Raw genomic sequence first — 14,021 nt, 5'->3', positions numbered from 1 at the left:
AAGAGGGGGGAGTGGCAGAGGGAGAGGGAGAAGCAGACTCCCAGCTGAGATCACACCCTGAGCCAATGACAGACACTTAATAAACAGCCTCCCAGGCACCCCTATCAGTATCTTTCTTATAGGTTACATCAAAATAGATGGTATATGTCTTTCTTTTATTTTTTAAGGTATTTTATTTATTTATTCATGAGAGACACAGAGAGAGAGAGGAGGCAGAGACACAGGCAGAGGGAGAAGCAGGCTTCCTGCAGGGAGCTCGATGTGGGACTCCATCTCAGGACTCCAGGATCATGTATGGGCCAAAGGCAGGCACTTAACCACTGAGCTACCCAGGGATTCCCATAGGTGGTATATGTCTTATATTCAGTTAGTGTACTCTGTCTTCTTCTCCTTTAGGTTCTTACTTACACAGTATCTTTCATTGGAGTTCTTTATCATGCTGAAAGAGGTTTATGTACAAAAAGAAAAGGAAAAGATAGCAGCTTCCCCTCCTCCAACCACATTTCAGAGTCCATTGCAGACTTCTACTTAAAGGAGCTAATTTTATTCCTTTAAAAAAAAAAAAGTGTTTTTTTCCCTCCTGAAACCTTTTCAATAATAGCCTTTTAGCTATCTTCTGTGGTAAAAACCGTAAACCACAGCTTTTAATAAAATACTTCATTGTAGGGTATTTCTAGGTTTTAAGGCCATCCCCTAATTCATTTGAAAGGAATGTATCTCCTAGGAAAAGTAAAAGTTAAGTGGAAATTTTTTTTAAAAAACTTGAAATGGTAAGAATTTTTTAACACATTGCTTTCATATGAACATGAGTATGGCGTACTCTCACAGTTGGGGTGCCACTTTCTCTGAGAATTTTATGGTATTACCTCCAAACAGCCAACTAATGTTGCTTTTTTTGTTTTGTTTTGTTTTGTTTTTAATGTTGCATTTTCTTATGTGTATATGCAAACACTGCATTTAGTTTCACATTTTTATGTTTTGCACAGCTCACTGAGATACAATATGAAATATTTAATTGCTTATTCCTCAACTGCTGAAGTATATACTTTCATTACAACTCTAAAATTAAAGACTTGGAATCAAAGTTATTGTTTTTTTAATACACATATGAAGTAATGTACTCTAGAGTTTGTAATAAGTAACAACATCACTGTATCTGCCAACTAAAATTACTTGAGTAGAGCATCTCATTATAACAACAGAATACCTACAATCCTCCCTTGTGATGTACTACAAATAGTGAGTGATTTTGAGCTTCTATTAACATACAAAAAAGGATACATTGATTAAACTTGCTTGTCTTTAAATAATAGTTAAATGTTAAATTATTCTGTATAGTATATATTTTTGTGAGTTTAAACTACTTTTATCTATCGTCTGATATGAGAGTACTTTGCCTTTAGCTTAAAATCTAAAAGCAGTGAAAGATTACATTCTATTATTTTTTAGAACACTTGGCCTCTAGAACTAATAGGAACTTTGTAGCGTCTAGTATCAACTATGCATGACTAAAATACTTTCTGTTCAATTAGGTCTTTTGTAAATTCAGTGACTGTATGTGGTAGAGGTAAGTTGGATTGCCTACTGCACCCTTTGGAGGCTAGTTAAATATACAATGCATGCTAGAATTTAATCTGACCACATCTTTATCAAACTAATGACCAGACATTGCAGGTATAAAAATTATTAAGAAATTGTTTCTGGCTTGTAATCTATATGCAAAAAAAATACTATAAGTATATTGTAACTAAATAAAGGCTCTGGTGAAAAAAAAATAAAGAACTATAAATTCTGGAGAAGCAAGGAAAAAGTGATGAATGAAAGAGCTATTTTGGATGTAACCAAATTTGCAGTTGCTACTCTCTGGCTACATGACCTTAGAAGAGTTATATTAAATTCTCTCTGCCTCATTTTCCTCATTTGTAAAACAAGCTTAGTATTAGTTTCTACTTACTGGGGTTGTGCTAGATTAAGTATAAGAAGTGCAATATTGTTAATATAGTGTTTGGTACATAGTAAGAAGTGATAGATATAGTGTGGTTTTTGTTTTTATTATTTTTTTAACTTGACTTAAAGGTGCAAGTTAGGCAGTAATCAATGTAGAGGTGTTAGAAGAATCTACTAGTCTCAATAAGGTGGTCTGAGCTGTGCCTCACCAAATGTTATCATCAGCATTTACATTGCCCTGTAGGGGCACCTGAGTGTCTCAGTAGGTTGAGCATCTGACTCTTGGTTTTAGCTCAGGTCATGATCTCAGGGTGATGAGGTCGAGCCTTAATGGGGCCCCCCTTTTATGAATCTGCGGGAGATTCCCTCTCCCTCTGCCTCTCTCTCTCTCTCTCTCAAAATACATAAATAGGGGTTCCTGTATGGTTTAGTCAGTTAAGCATCTGCCCTCAGCTCAGGTCAAGATCCCAGGGTCCTGGGATCGAACCCCACTGGCAGGCTCCCTGCTCAACAGGAAATCTGCTACTCCCTCTCCCTTTGCCCCTCCCTCTGCTCATGCTTTCTCTCTCAAATAAATAAATAAATAAAATATTTTAAAATGTAAAATTAAAAAAATCTTTAAAAAATAACTAAATTGCCTTATAAAGGGAGAGGTAGTTTTTTTAAATTATATTTCCCAATCATATTAAAGCAGAAACACTGGTGCTTAAGACTTGGAATTTTGGTGGTTTTTAACAAGATTGTCCTGTGATTCTCCTGCATGTGAGAACAACTGACACAGAGTATCAAAAAACACAGCATATAAAGCTCTGGTGACCATCAACAATCAGGACTCAGGAAAAGAAAAAGCAGCCCAGCAAGAGGAGGAGAAGAAGTAGCCACAGATGTAGATGTAGGAAATAACCCAAGACCACACTGCCTTAGAGTCTAAGGCAATTCACTATTGCCTGTCTCTAACTTTTATTTTACGGTCTTCTCTTCGAAAAACAAAGAGAAATATTTCAGGCATACAAAAAAATTAATATCATCATGGGACACCTGGGTGGCTCGGGGCTGGTTGGCTGCCTTCAGCTTAGGTTGTGATCCTGGGATCCAGGTTCAAGTCCCACATCGGGCTCCTTCGAAGAGCCTGTTTCTCCCTCTGCCTGTGTCTCTGCCTCTCTCTTTCTTGTCTCTCATGAATAAATAAACAAATCTTTAAAAAATTATATCATAATTTGTATATCTATCACCAATCTAAAGAAACAAACAAACAAATCATGAAAAAGAGTGAAGTCCTTTGTTTTCTTTCACTATTGCATCTTCTTTTAGTGCTCTCCTGATCCTCCTGACCAGTATTTTGAACTTAGTATTTACTATTTTCTGCATTTCTTTACACTCAATACATAGCTGTGCATCCCTCTTGAAAATGCATACTTTAAATTTAATTTTTATAATATGCCTGTCTCAAAATTAAGTTTAGTTTAATATTACTTTTGTGAAATTCGTCCATGATGATGCATATAGCTTAGATTCATTTTTCATACTATATTTTGTAGTACTTTTTATGAAGAGTCTACAATTTCATTATTTTTTATCTCTTACTGTGATTTAGATCATTTTCTGTGTTTTCCATGCCATGAATATTTCTATTTCCATGTGTATAAATGCAAGAGTTTATCTATTCTCATTGTAATATTTTTTTATTGCCAAATTGCTCTTCAGTACTCATCAAGACTATATTTTTAGAAGTCAATTTCTCACGGATGTCTTGCTTTTTTTGGCATATCATGTGTGCAGAAGCACTGTCTTTTTATTCCATCCTACTTTTGACGGTCATTTGTATAGCAAGCATCCTTGGAAAACAGAGATATTATCTCCCTCTGGAGCAGAGGAAGGTCTGTTTAATGTCCAGTAAAACAAATATAATGTTTCCTTTTTGGTAATGGTTGAGCAGATTTTGTTACTGTCAGTAATAAAATACTGAAGTTTATTTTTTTAAGTTTTTATTTAAATTCTAGTTAGTTAACATACAGCGTAATACTAGTTTCAGGTATACGATATAGTGATTCCACACTTTGATACAACACCCAGTGCTCATCACAAGTGCCCTCCTTAATCCCCATCCAACTAGTTAACCCCCACCCTAACTGGTAGCCATCAGTTTGCTGGTAGGCATCAGTTTGTTCTCTATATTAGGAGTCTATTTCTTGGTTTGAAGCTAGAGAGTATTATGCTAGGTGAAGTAAGTCAGTAAGAGAAAGACAAATACCATATAGTATCTCTCATATGTGGAATTTAAGAAACAAAACAAACAAGCAAAAGGGGAAAAAGAGAGAGAGAGAGAGAGAGAGAGAGAGACTAAGCTCAGCATCCCTCAGATGTGATACAAACCAAAGGCATGTGCAAAATCCACCTGGGTCCTTCTTCATCCCCTGTGAGACTCTGGAGACAAGGGAAACAATGTGAAGGTACAGCCTATGCTATAGGTATGTCCTGAGTCTTTCCCTTTGACCCAGTTATCTCTAGTCTTCTGCTTGTATCTGTAATACTGTTGCAGGCTAACTTCTTAGCTTCTTAAGTGGAATCAAATCTTAACCCATCCTTCCACTCCTCTCACCCTCTCTGTTCTTGACATGTATAAAAATTCTCATTGTTTTATATCTACATAAAACTTAATATTGCTATTTTATAAGTTTTTGTTTATCTGATAGTGGGAAATGGTGTTATGATTTTAATTTTCATTTTCTTGATACATGGTGATACTGAGCCTTTTCTTTAATTAGCTATTTGGATTTCTGCATCTATGGAATACCTGTTCTTATTAGTGTGAAATCAAAACCCAAGGTCAAGGGATCATCTCCACTTTAATCTGTGACAGCAAAGGGTTTTATAGTGAAAGTAAAAGTGAACCATATTGCTGATGTGCTTAGGAGCATATCAAAACCAAAAGTATATCTCTTCTAAAGGAATATAACTGTGTCTTACGTGGTAAAGACCCCTCCCCAGACTAAAAATCATGGTATTTTTGGTCACATGATCAACACATAGTTAATTAAACAAGAAAACAGAGAAGTGCCAAGAACAAAGATACTATAGACTTCACATATAAAAATATTATAAAGCAACTATACTTACACTACTTATGTGAATAAAAGAAAACTGAAGATGTATGCAAATAAAATAAAATTATGAAGTGGCTCAATACATTTTTTTAAAGATTTTATCCATTTTTTTCATGAGACACACACACACACACACACACACACAGAGGCAGAGACCCAGGCAGAGGAAGAAGCAGGCTCCATGCAGGGAGCCTGATATGGGACTCCATCACGGGACTCCAGGATCACACCATGGGCCGAAGGCAGGCACCAAACCACTGAACCACTCAGGAATCCCCAGGCTCAATACATTTTTTTAAAGACTTAGAGTAGTTTTCCTTAGAGTAGTTGTAGGTTCATAGTAATACTGAGCAGAAAGTACAATGATTTCCCATAAACCCCCAGCTCCGGCAGATGCATGGCCCCCACAAGTAACAACATTACTAAACAAAGTGATCCATTTGTTACAATTGATGAACCTGCACTGATCCATCATTGTCAGCCAAAGTCCATAATTTACATTAGGGTTCACTCTTGGTGTTGTACATTTTGTGGGTTTATAATAACATGTATCCACCATTGTATCATCCTACACAGTAGTTTCACTGTCCCAAAAGTCTCTGTGCTCAGCTTATATATTTCTTCCTCCCCCCAACTCCTGGTAACCAATGATCTTTTTACTATCTCCAAAGTTTTACCTTTTTTGGAATGTCATATAGTTGGAATCATAGAGTATATAGCTTTTTCAGGCTGGTTTCTTTCACTTGGTGTATGCATTTAAGTTTCCTCTATTTCTTTTCGTGTCTTAATAGTTCATTTCTTTTTGGCACAGGTTTATTTGACCCATTGTCTGGTTTAATTGTCCATTCATCCACTGAAGGACAACTTGATAGCTTCCGGGTTTTGCCAATTATGAATAAAGCTGCTATAGACATCCATTCACGGGCAGATTTTTGTGTCAACATAAGTTGTCAGGCCCCTTGAGTAAATACCAAGGGACACAGTTGCTTGAGTAGATGATAATGATATATTTAGTTTTGTAAATAAAAACAAACAAAAAAACAGCTTATCCTCCAAATTGGCTATACAATTTTGTATTTGCATTAGCAATGAATGAAAGAAACTTTTGCTCCACAACCTCAACAACATTTGGTATTGCCAGTGTTCTGGATTTTAACTATTTTAATAGATATGCAGTGACATCTTGTTTTAAATGCATTTTTATGATGACATACAAGTGGAGCATCTTTCTTTCAAGTTCCGTGGTTCATTTTTTAACTGGGTTCTTTGTTTTCTTATTGTTGAATTTTGAGAGATCTTTATATATTCTGGATGTGCTTTTTGCAAATATATTCTCCCAATCTGTGCTTCTCTTTCAATTGTCTTGAAATTTTTAATTCAAAGAAGTCCAGCTTATCAGTTATTTCTTTCATGGGTTATACTTTTGATATTGTATCTAAAAAGTCATTGCCAAGCCCCCAGTCATCTAGCTTTCCTTTTATGTTATCTTCTAGTAGTTTTGTAGTCTTATGTTCTACATGTAGGTCTGTGATCATTTCCAGTTAAGTGTCATGAGAAGTATAAAATTTGTATGTAGATTCAACATTTTGTATGTGGATGCCTAGTGTTTCATTGCAGTTTTCTGGAAATACTATTTTTGTTCCACTGTATTATCTTTTTTCATTTGTCAAAGATCAGTTGACTATAAAGAAGATATAAAGGTATATATACAATGAAATATTATTCAGCTATAAAAAAGAATGAACTCTTGCCATTTATAATGACATGGATAGAGATAAAGAATATTATGCTAAGCAAAATAAGTCAGTTAAAGAAAGTCAAATACCCTATGATCTCATTCATATGGATTTTAAGAGCCAAAACAATGAGCAAAGGGGTAAAAGAGAGAGGCAAACCAAGAAACAGACTCTTAAGTGTAGAGAACAAACTGATGGTTACCATGAAGAGGTGGGTGGGAGGATGGGTTAAATAGGCAGTGGGATAAAGGAGCACACTTCCTGTGATGAGCACTGAGTAATGTATGGAAATGTTGAATTACTATATTGTACATTTGTAACTAATATTACACTGTATGTTAACAAACCGGAATTTAAATAAAAACTTTAAAAAAAAGAATATCTGGGTGGCTCAGTGGTTGAGCATCTGCTTTTGGCTCAGGTTGTGATCCCGTGTTCCTGAGATTAAGTTCCATATCAGGCTACCCGCAGGGCGCCTGCTTCTCCCTTTACCTATGTCTCTGCTTTTCTCTCTGTGTCCCTCATGAATATATAAGTAAAATCTTTAAAAATTAAAAAAGTAGTTAAGCTTCTATCTTCACACAGAAAATTGAGACTGCAGTTCAAACTATTATTTTTTTTAAATGAACTATTGTTTTATCCTCTATTAATATTAAATATTAATTAAATCTGTTTAAACCAGCCAAACAAGTCTGTGATAATTTAATAATTATCTGCAACCATCTATAAAATTTGTTTGCTTATTTTAGAAGCTTGAACTTTAATAAAATGTATTCATATAATACAATATCACTTTGTTACTGAATAAAATGTCAGAATGCTTTTTTGTCCATTTTGTTAGAAACAGAAAGTATCACTGAAGAAGATATTGGGAATATTATCACATAATTCCTTTGATTTCAGGCTGGACAGCAGCGTTGGTGGGAACAAGAGATTAAAATAAATGGAAATATTCAAAAAGGAGAACTAATTACATATAACTTGACTGAGCTGATTAAACCAGAAGCCTATGAAGTCCGACTAACTCCTCTCACCAAATTTGGTGAAGGAGATTCAACAATTCGTGTCATTAAATACAGTGGTAAGTAGTCTTTTATTTTAAAGTATTTATTTGGATATTAAATGATCTGAAATATGTGCATTGCAATTATTTAATAAAGTTAGATAAAAGCTAAAATTCAAATTTAGCATAATGATCTTCTGGATCATCAGCCATGACCAAAAAAAAAAAAAAAAAAAAACCCAAAAACAAACCCAGGAAACTTAATCATCATCAATTGTAATATTTGCTGTAAATGTAAGATGTTTTAGTTAACACTGAATCTATGTCATAATGTCAACAATAAGTTGACATAAATTATGATACAGTAATTCTGCATTTCTTTTTTAAATTCTTGATGTTTTTAAAATTTATATGATTAAGAGTTAGCAAATGTTATCAAAGCTTGTTTTTTAATTGATAGACTTGATGTTCTTTTTTTTCTTTTCCTTTCTTTTCTTTTTTTTTCTTTTCTTTTTTCTTTTATTTATTTTATTTTTTAATAAATTTATTTTTATTGGTGTTCAATTTACCAACACACAGAATAACACCCAGTGCTCATCCCGTCAAGTGCCCCCCTCAGTGCCCGTCACCCAGTCACCCCCACCCCCTGACCTCCTCCCCTTCCACCACCCCTACGACAAATACCCACCATTTGCTTCAACATGGATGGAACTGGAGGGTATTATGCTGAGTGAAGTAAGTCAATCGGAGAAGGACAAACATTATATGGTCTCATTCATTTGGGGAATATAAATAATAGTGAAAGGCAATATAAGGGAAGGGAGAAGAAATGTGTGGGAAATATCAGATAGACTTGATGTTCTAAAGCAGTTTTAGATTTACAAAAAAAATTGAGCAGCAAGTAAGAAGAGCTTCCATATATGTCCTTTCCCCTTAACACAGTTTCCCATATTATTAACATCTTTCTTTAGCAAAATTTCATGTAAAATATTGAATCTAAATACAAACTTTATGCATTTTATATTTACCTGAAAATTGAACACAGACCTAATTATAAAACATGAAACTACAAAACTACTAGAAGATAAGGAATATTGACATATTGTTATTAAAACAACTAGTTTATATTAGTGTTTATTACTGTGTTGTACAGTTATATGAATTGTGATAAGTTGATAATATTACTTATTCACCACTACAGTAACATACAGAATAGTTTCATTGCCCTAAAAGTCCCCTGCTCCACTTATCCATCCCTAGCTCCCCCAACCCTGACAACCATTGATCTTTTTATTTCTGTAGTTTTGCTTTTTCTAGAATATTGTACAGTTGGAGTAATTCAACATATAGCTTTTTCAAACTAACTTACTTAATTTAGCAATATGCCTTTAAGGTTTTTCCACATCTGAGGCTTAATGGTGCGGTTTTTTTTTATTCTTTGATATCCTATTGCATGGATGTATTGCAACCTGTTGAAGTACATCTTAGTTTATTTTTTTCGTCATTTTTTCTTTTGGATTACTAATGTAAAAAATATCCAAATGTATGTGGGTGTGTTTGTGTGAATGTTAGTGAAAAAGATTAATATTTTATCAATTGAAATTTATGTAATTTTTTAGTTGAAATTTACGATATTCAGGAACTACTTCTAGAATTGTCAATATATTTTTCAGGGTTGAATGGATCACTGGCAAAATATTTCATATTTATTTCATTACTTTAGTAAAATATTATTATCTTTATCATGGATTACTAGGGCTTGAATTTAAAAAAAATAATAGAATGTAGTTTTTGCGGTTGGAGTTCTCCAGTTTAGCATTAAGCATGATTTTCCTACTTAAGAGGGAAACTGAATACTATAAAATAAAAAATACAGTGAAATATCAAAATCTCATTGCAGTCATTTTTCATATGAAATCATTTTTTCACTCTCTTCTCATCGATTAGATATATTCAATTTTCATTAACAAGAAAGTATACAATGTAGCATAGAATATCCATAGGAAATTATGGATGTAAAAGCATCAGAATAACTTTTTCTTGAATATGGTCCTTTAAAAATATACATTTTTAAAAACATTAGAATCACTGCACATCTTTTCTTGAAAGTGGTTCTGTAAAAATATATCTTTTTAAAAAATGTAAATATTAATATTCAATAGCAATAAATAAAATTTAATGCAATGACAATTGTTATCCTGTAATTACTTCCATGATTCTATTGGGCACACAATTAGATAGCATCTCAATATATTTTTTTCTAAAGTTTTGGTTTTATGTTTTATGAAATATGAATTATTATCTCCTTTTATCTAAGTTGTATGCTACCTGTCCCTAAGTTATATAGCTGTAGACAATTCAATATGAAGGAGCATTAGAAACAATGCACTAATATCCATTCATTTAAAAAAGGAGATATTAGAACCCAGAAAGTTTCAGTATCCTTCTGAGTTAAACAACTATGAAATGACAAACTCTGAAAAGAACTAAGGCTAGTTCACCATTTCATGGCAGAGCATCCATGTTCCTTTGCTAAGTTTAGAAATTATATGACTTTTCTTAAAGAGAAATAGGGAAAAAATCTTTATAAGCTCAGCAGTTTTATTGAAAACTCTGAGGCAACAGAGTAAAATGAAAAATAATTATGGAAAATAGATGTTATGATAATTTCAACTCTAGCTTTATTCTTAGGCATACTTACTAAAATCTTAAATATTTTATTTTATTTTTCTAAAGATTTATTTATTTATTTATTCATAAGAGACAGAGAGAGACAGAGAGAGAGAGAGAGAGGCAGAGACATAGGCAGAAAGAGAAGCAGGCTCCATGCAGGGAGCCCAATCCCAGGACTCCAGGATCACGCCCTGTTCCGAAGGTAAGTGCTCAACCACTGAGCCATCCAGGGGTCCCATATCTTAAATATTTTAGTTAAATTTTCTTTACTATAATATAGATTTAGGTAAAATTTATGTAAATAGTATCTAAATGTTTACAAAAAAATACACACAAAACTTCAATTAATAAAAGGAAAAATGGGGATCCCAGGGTGGCTCAGTGGTTTAGTGCCTGCCTTCAGTCCAGGGTATGATCCTGGGGTCCCAGGATCGAGTCCCCACATCAGGCTCCCTGCATGGAGCCTGCTTCTCTCTCTGCCAGTGTCTCTGCCTCTCTCTCTCTCTCTGTGTCTCTCATGAATAAATAAATAAAATCTTAAAAAAAAAAAAAACAGGAAAAATGGGCTCACTGCAATGTTTAAAATTTAGAACAGCAAATTTTCACAAGGTTAAATCTAATTATAGTGAATTTGATGACTAGTTATATTGTAGCAGAAGACTCAAGTAAAACTTAGTCTGGACAGAGATTAACTGTTAGGTATGACATTCTTTTTTAGAACTAAGTCATAATTCAAAGATGCTTACTTCTTTGTGAGGTAATACATAGTCAATTTTATAATTTCATATGATTTTGATTATGAAATTATTTTCATTTTTACTAATTAATTTTCAAATTATAATATATTGATATTTTGCAAGAAAAAGAATTATTATTTTTTCTCCACTTTAATGGAACTAATAATATATAGTCCCCTTTCTATTTACCTATTCATAATTTGCAATAGGGAAACAGAATCAGGAAAAAAAATAGTAGATATAGTCTATCTTTCATACAAAATAGTAAAAATATTTGATTAAAAAACTAACTCACTTCATTAAAATTGGTTTCAATGTAATGATGTGACAATTATTATGAACATGCTTTGTACATGTGTATGCATTTTTTACCATCTACCATACTTTAACGTCCAAGTTTAACAAAAGTGGTTAATGGTAAACAGTAGGAATTAACAACAGACCAGAGAAACTTCTGCAAGTTAGATTAACCGCCTATTGCAATCTTGGGAGACTACAGCAATGCTTTACTTCATCTGGAATGAAATTTTCTCTCAAAGTGCTCAATAACTAATCAATATACACAGTTACCATTTTGTCCGTTAGATAGATATATTTTGTAGTTGTTTCAGTAAAATGTGAAGTATTCATTCTGTTTCAGGTAGAAATCAATTGTCACTTGTAAATACAATTTGTTTTTTAGATAAATATGTCTCTGGGGCATAAAAAATGTATTGCTGTTTATTTTATAACGATTTGTGTGTGTGTATGTGTGTGTGCGTGTGTTAATGTAATTAAAGCAGCACTGGTGCAGCTATTTGTTTTAGGGTGCATATAATAATATGATATAAGGATTGCTTTATTTTCATATACACCATGTTATTTTCACCAGAAGTAGATAATAGCAAAAAAACTTAGGTGTAATCTCTGTTGGATGATTGCTTTCAGTGTTAAAACATCTAGATTATAGGTTGGCCTATTGTCAGTTTGAGTTTTTATTTCCGGGGGGCTTTGCACTAGTTAAGATATAAAAGATCAGCAACTCCATTCCTTGGAAAATGAACAAATCCTACATGCTATTTAGCATTGATCTTTTGGGTACTTTGAGACTGTTATTGCTGAGCTCCAAAGTAGATTCTATTCAATCCTCTAGAACAGAATGGATTGCAGACATATTTCTCCATGGTCACAGTGGGGAAGATCATTAAGTTTTGATAAGGATCTATGAGACACTGATTAGACTTTTATTTATAAAAGACATTCAAACCATGCTAACATTATTTTTTGCTTTTCTTGTAGCTCCTGTTAATCCTCATTTGAGTAAGTATATTTTCATTTTAATAATGGTACAGCATTTCACAGTTAAGAAAAATAGAAAACTAATAGGCGTACTAAGATTATTTAGCAAATGTTCATATGTGGTTTTAAATGGAATAGCTTAGAAACAGTAAAACTGGCATTAAATATGAATTGTGAATTTTACATTTCGATGAGTATGGGTACAAAGACAAACTATTTAATATTGATCATTGGTTTTTTTAAGTTTTCCTAAGTATGGAGCCATTTCCTCCAACTTAACATTTGTTATTTAACTCTGGGATTATGTTTTTCTTTTGTGGCAATGAATATGTTTATACTACTATTATGTGTTTCTTTAATATTCTTTTTAAACTTCTATATTCCAGTTACAAAAGACTATAGTTACTTAGAAAGTTGGCATTTGAATGGTTTAATCAAGATTTTTCCTAGATCACTAGTCTATATCCTCATTTTTAATGAAGAAGATAATCAGTGAAGAAAATGTACAGGTCTTTTTTTCTCATTTCACTGTGTTTCCTTTTCTACAATGGCCTTTCACTGATTATATAACCCAAGACCAAACTACATAACCTGTTGCTACCTTATTTTCTAGCAAAGATACTTTTTTTAGTGCATTTCTGCATATCTAAATTGTAATACTGAATACCTTTATAGATCTTTAACATTTTCATATTGCTTTCTTGCACAATCCATTTTATTCTCACCAGTTACCCTTTAATATGGATAGCCTCAACCCTTTGAGGTTTCACTTATAAAGTTTAGCACAAGTGCTTCTTTCTTCACTAGGTATTTTCTCCATTTGATTTCCTATAACAGCTTGTACTCATATGTGATAAGCTATTTTTTATTTTGTCAAATTTTATAATAAGTTATAAAATACTGAAGAGCTGGACATATTTCTAATTTCTCCTACATCTCACTGTCTTTTGGTCTATCACAAAAGCTTATTGTTAGCAGGTGTTCAATGATCATTTGTTAAAAGAAAAAATACTCAACAGCTTTAAGATGAATTAATTGCACAAATCAGATTCTCCCTGGCTTCTACCAGGGTACTATGCTACTTAATTATTATAGTGATTATAAGTCTTTTGAACCTACATTCTGACTATAATTTCAGTAGAAATGTTTAAAAATAAATGTCACAGGAAGATTAAAACCTGATACAGGAAAAAGTTAACAAAAATTTCAATTCAAGAAGAATTTTTGAGTAGCTTCAACCTACTGGGAAAATGCATATATAAAGAAATAATAGAGATATTGTTTGCTAACAGATGACTTCCATATAATGTAAAAAGTACTATTAATTTTATGGCAAGTGAAGTTTTATAGAAGACATGCTATTTGAACTGGGTTCTGAAAGTTGAGTAGAGGTCCCGTAGGTGAAGAAGGTGAGGAGGGGCACACCTGTCATCAAAAAGAAGGTCATGTTCCCATAATAACTGAACAAAGCTCAGTGTGTCTAGAGTATGATATTCAAACATTACAGAAGCCAGAAATGCACCCTGAAGCTGAACAACATTTA

General features: G+C 33.1%; 1 protein-coding gene across 3 annotated transcripts in view; it reads left to right on the top strand.

The window, feature by feature from the left end:
- Window positions 1-14,021, top strand: part of MDGA2 (MAM domain containing glycosylphosphatidylinositol anchor 2) — a 768,370-nt gene that overhangs the window by 713,911 nt on the left and 40,438 nt on the right. For all 3 annotated transcript variants that reach the window (XM_026000757.2, XM_072761491.1, XM_072761490.1), the window contains 2 exons: window positions 7,691-7,868; window positions 12,479-12,499. In XM_026000757.2, coding sequence (XP_025856542.1) covers window positions 7,691-7,868; window positions 12,479-12,499 — 199 coding nt within the window. The remainder of the gene's footprint in view (window positions 1-7,690; window positions 7,869-12,478; window positions 12,500-14,021) is intronic.

This window comes from Vulpes vulpes, chromosome 6 (genome assembly GCF_048418805.1).
Source record: "Vulpes vulpes isolate BD-2025 chromosome 6, VulVul3, whole genome shotgun sequence".
Taxonomy (NCBI): domain Eukaryota; kingdom Metazoa; phylum Chordata; class Mammalia; order Carnivora; family Canidae; genus Vulpes; species Vulpes vulpes.
This window is presented reverse-complemented; position numbering and strand designations above follow the sequence as displayed.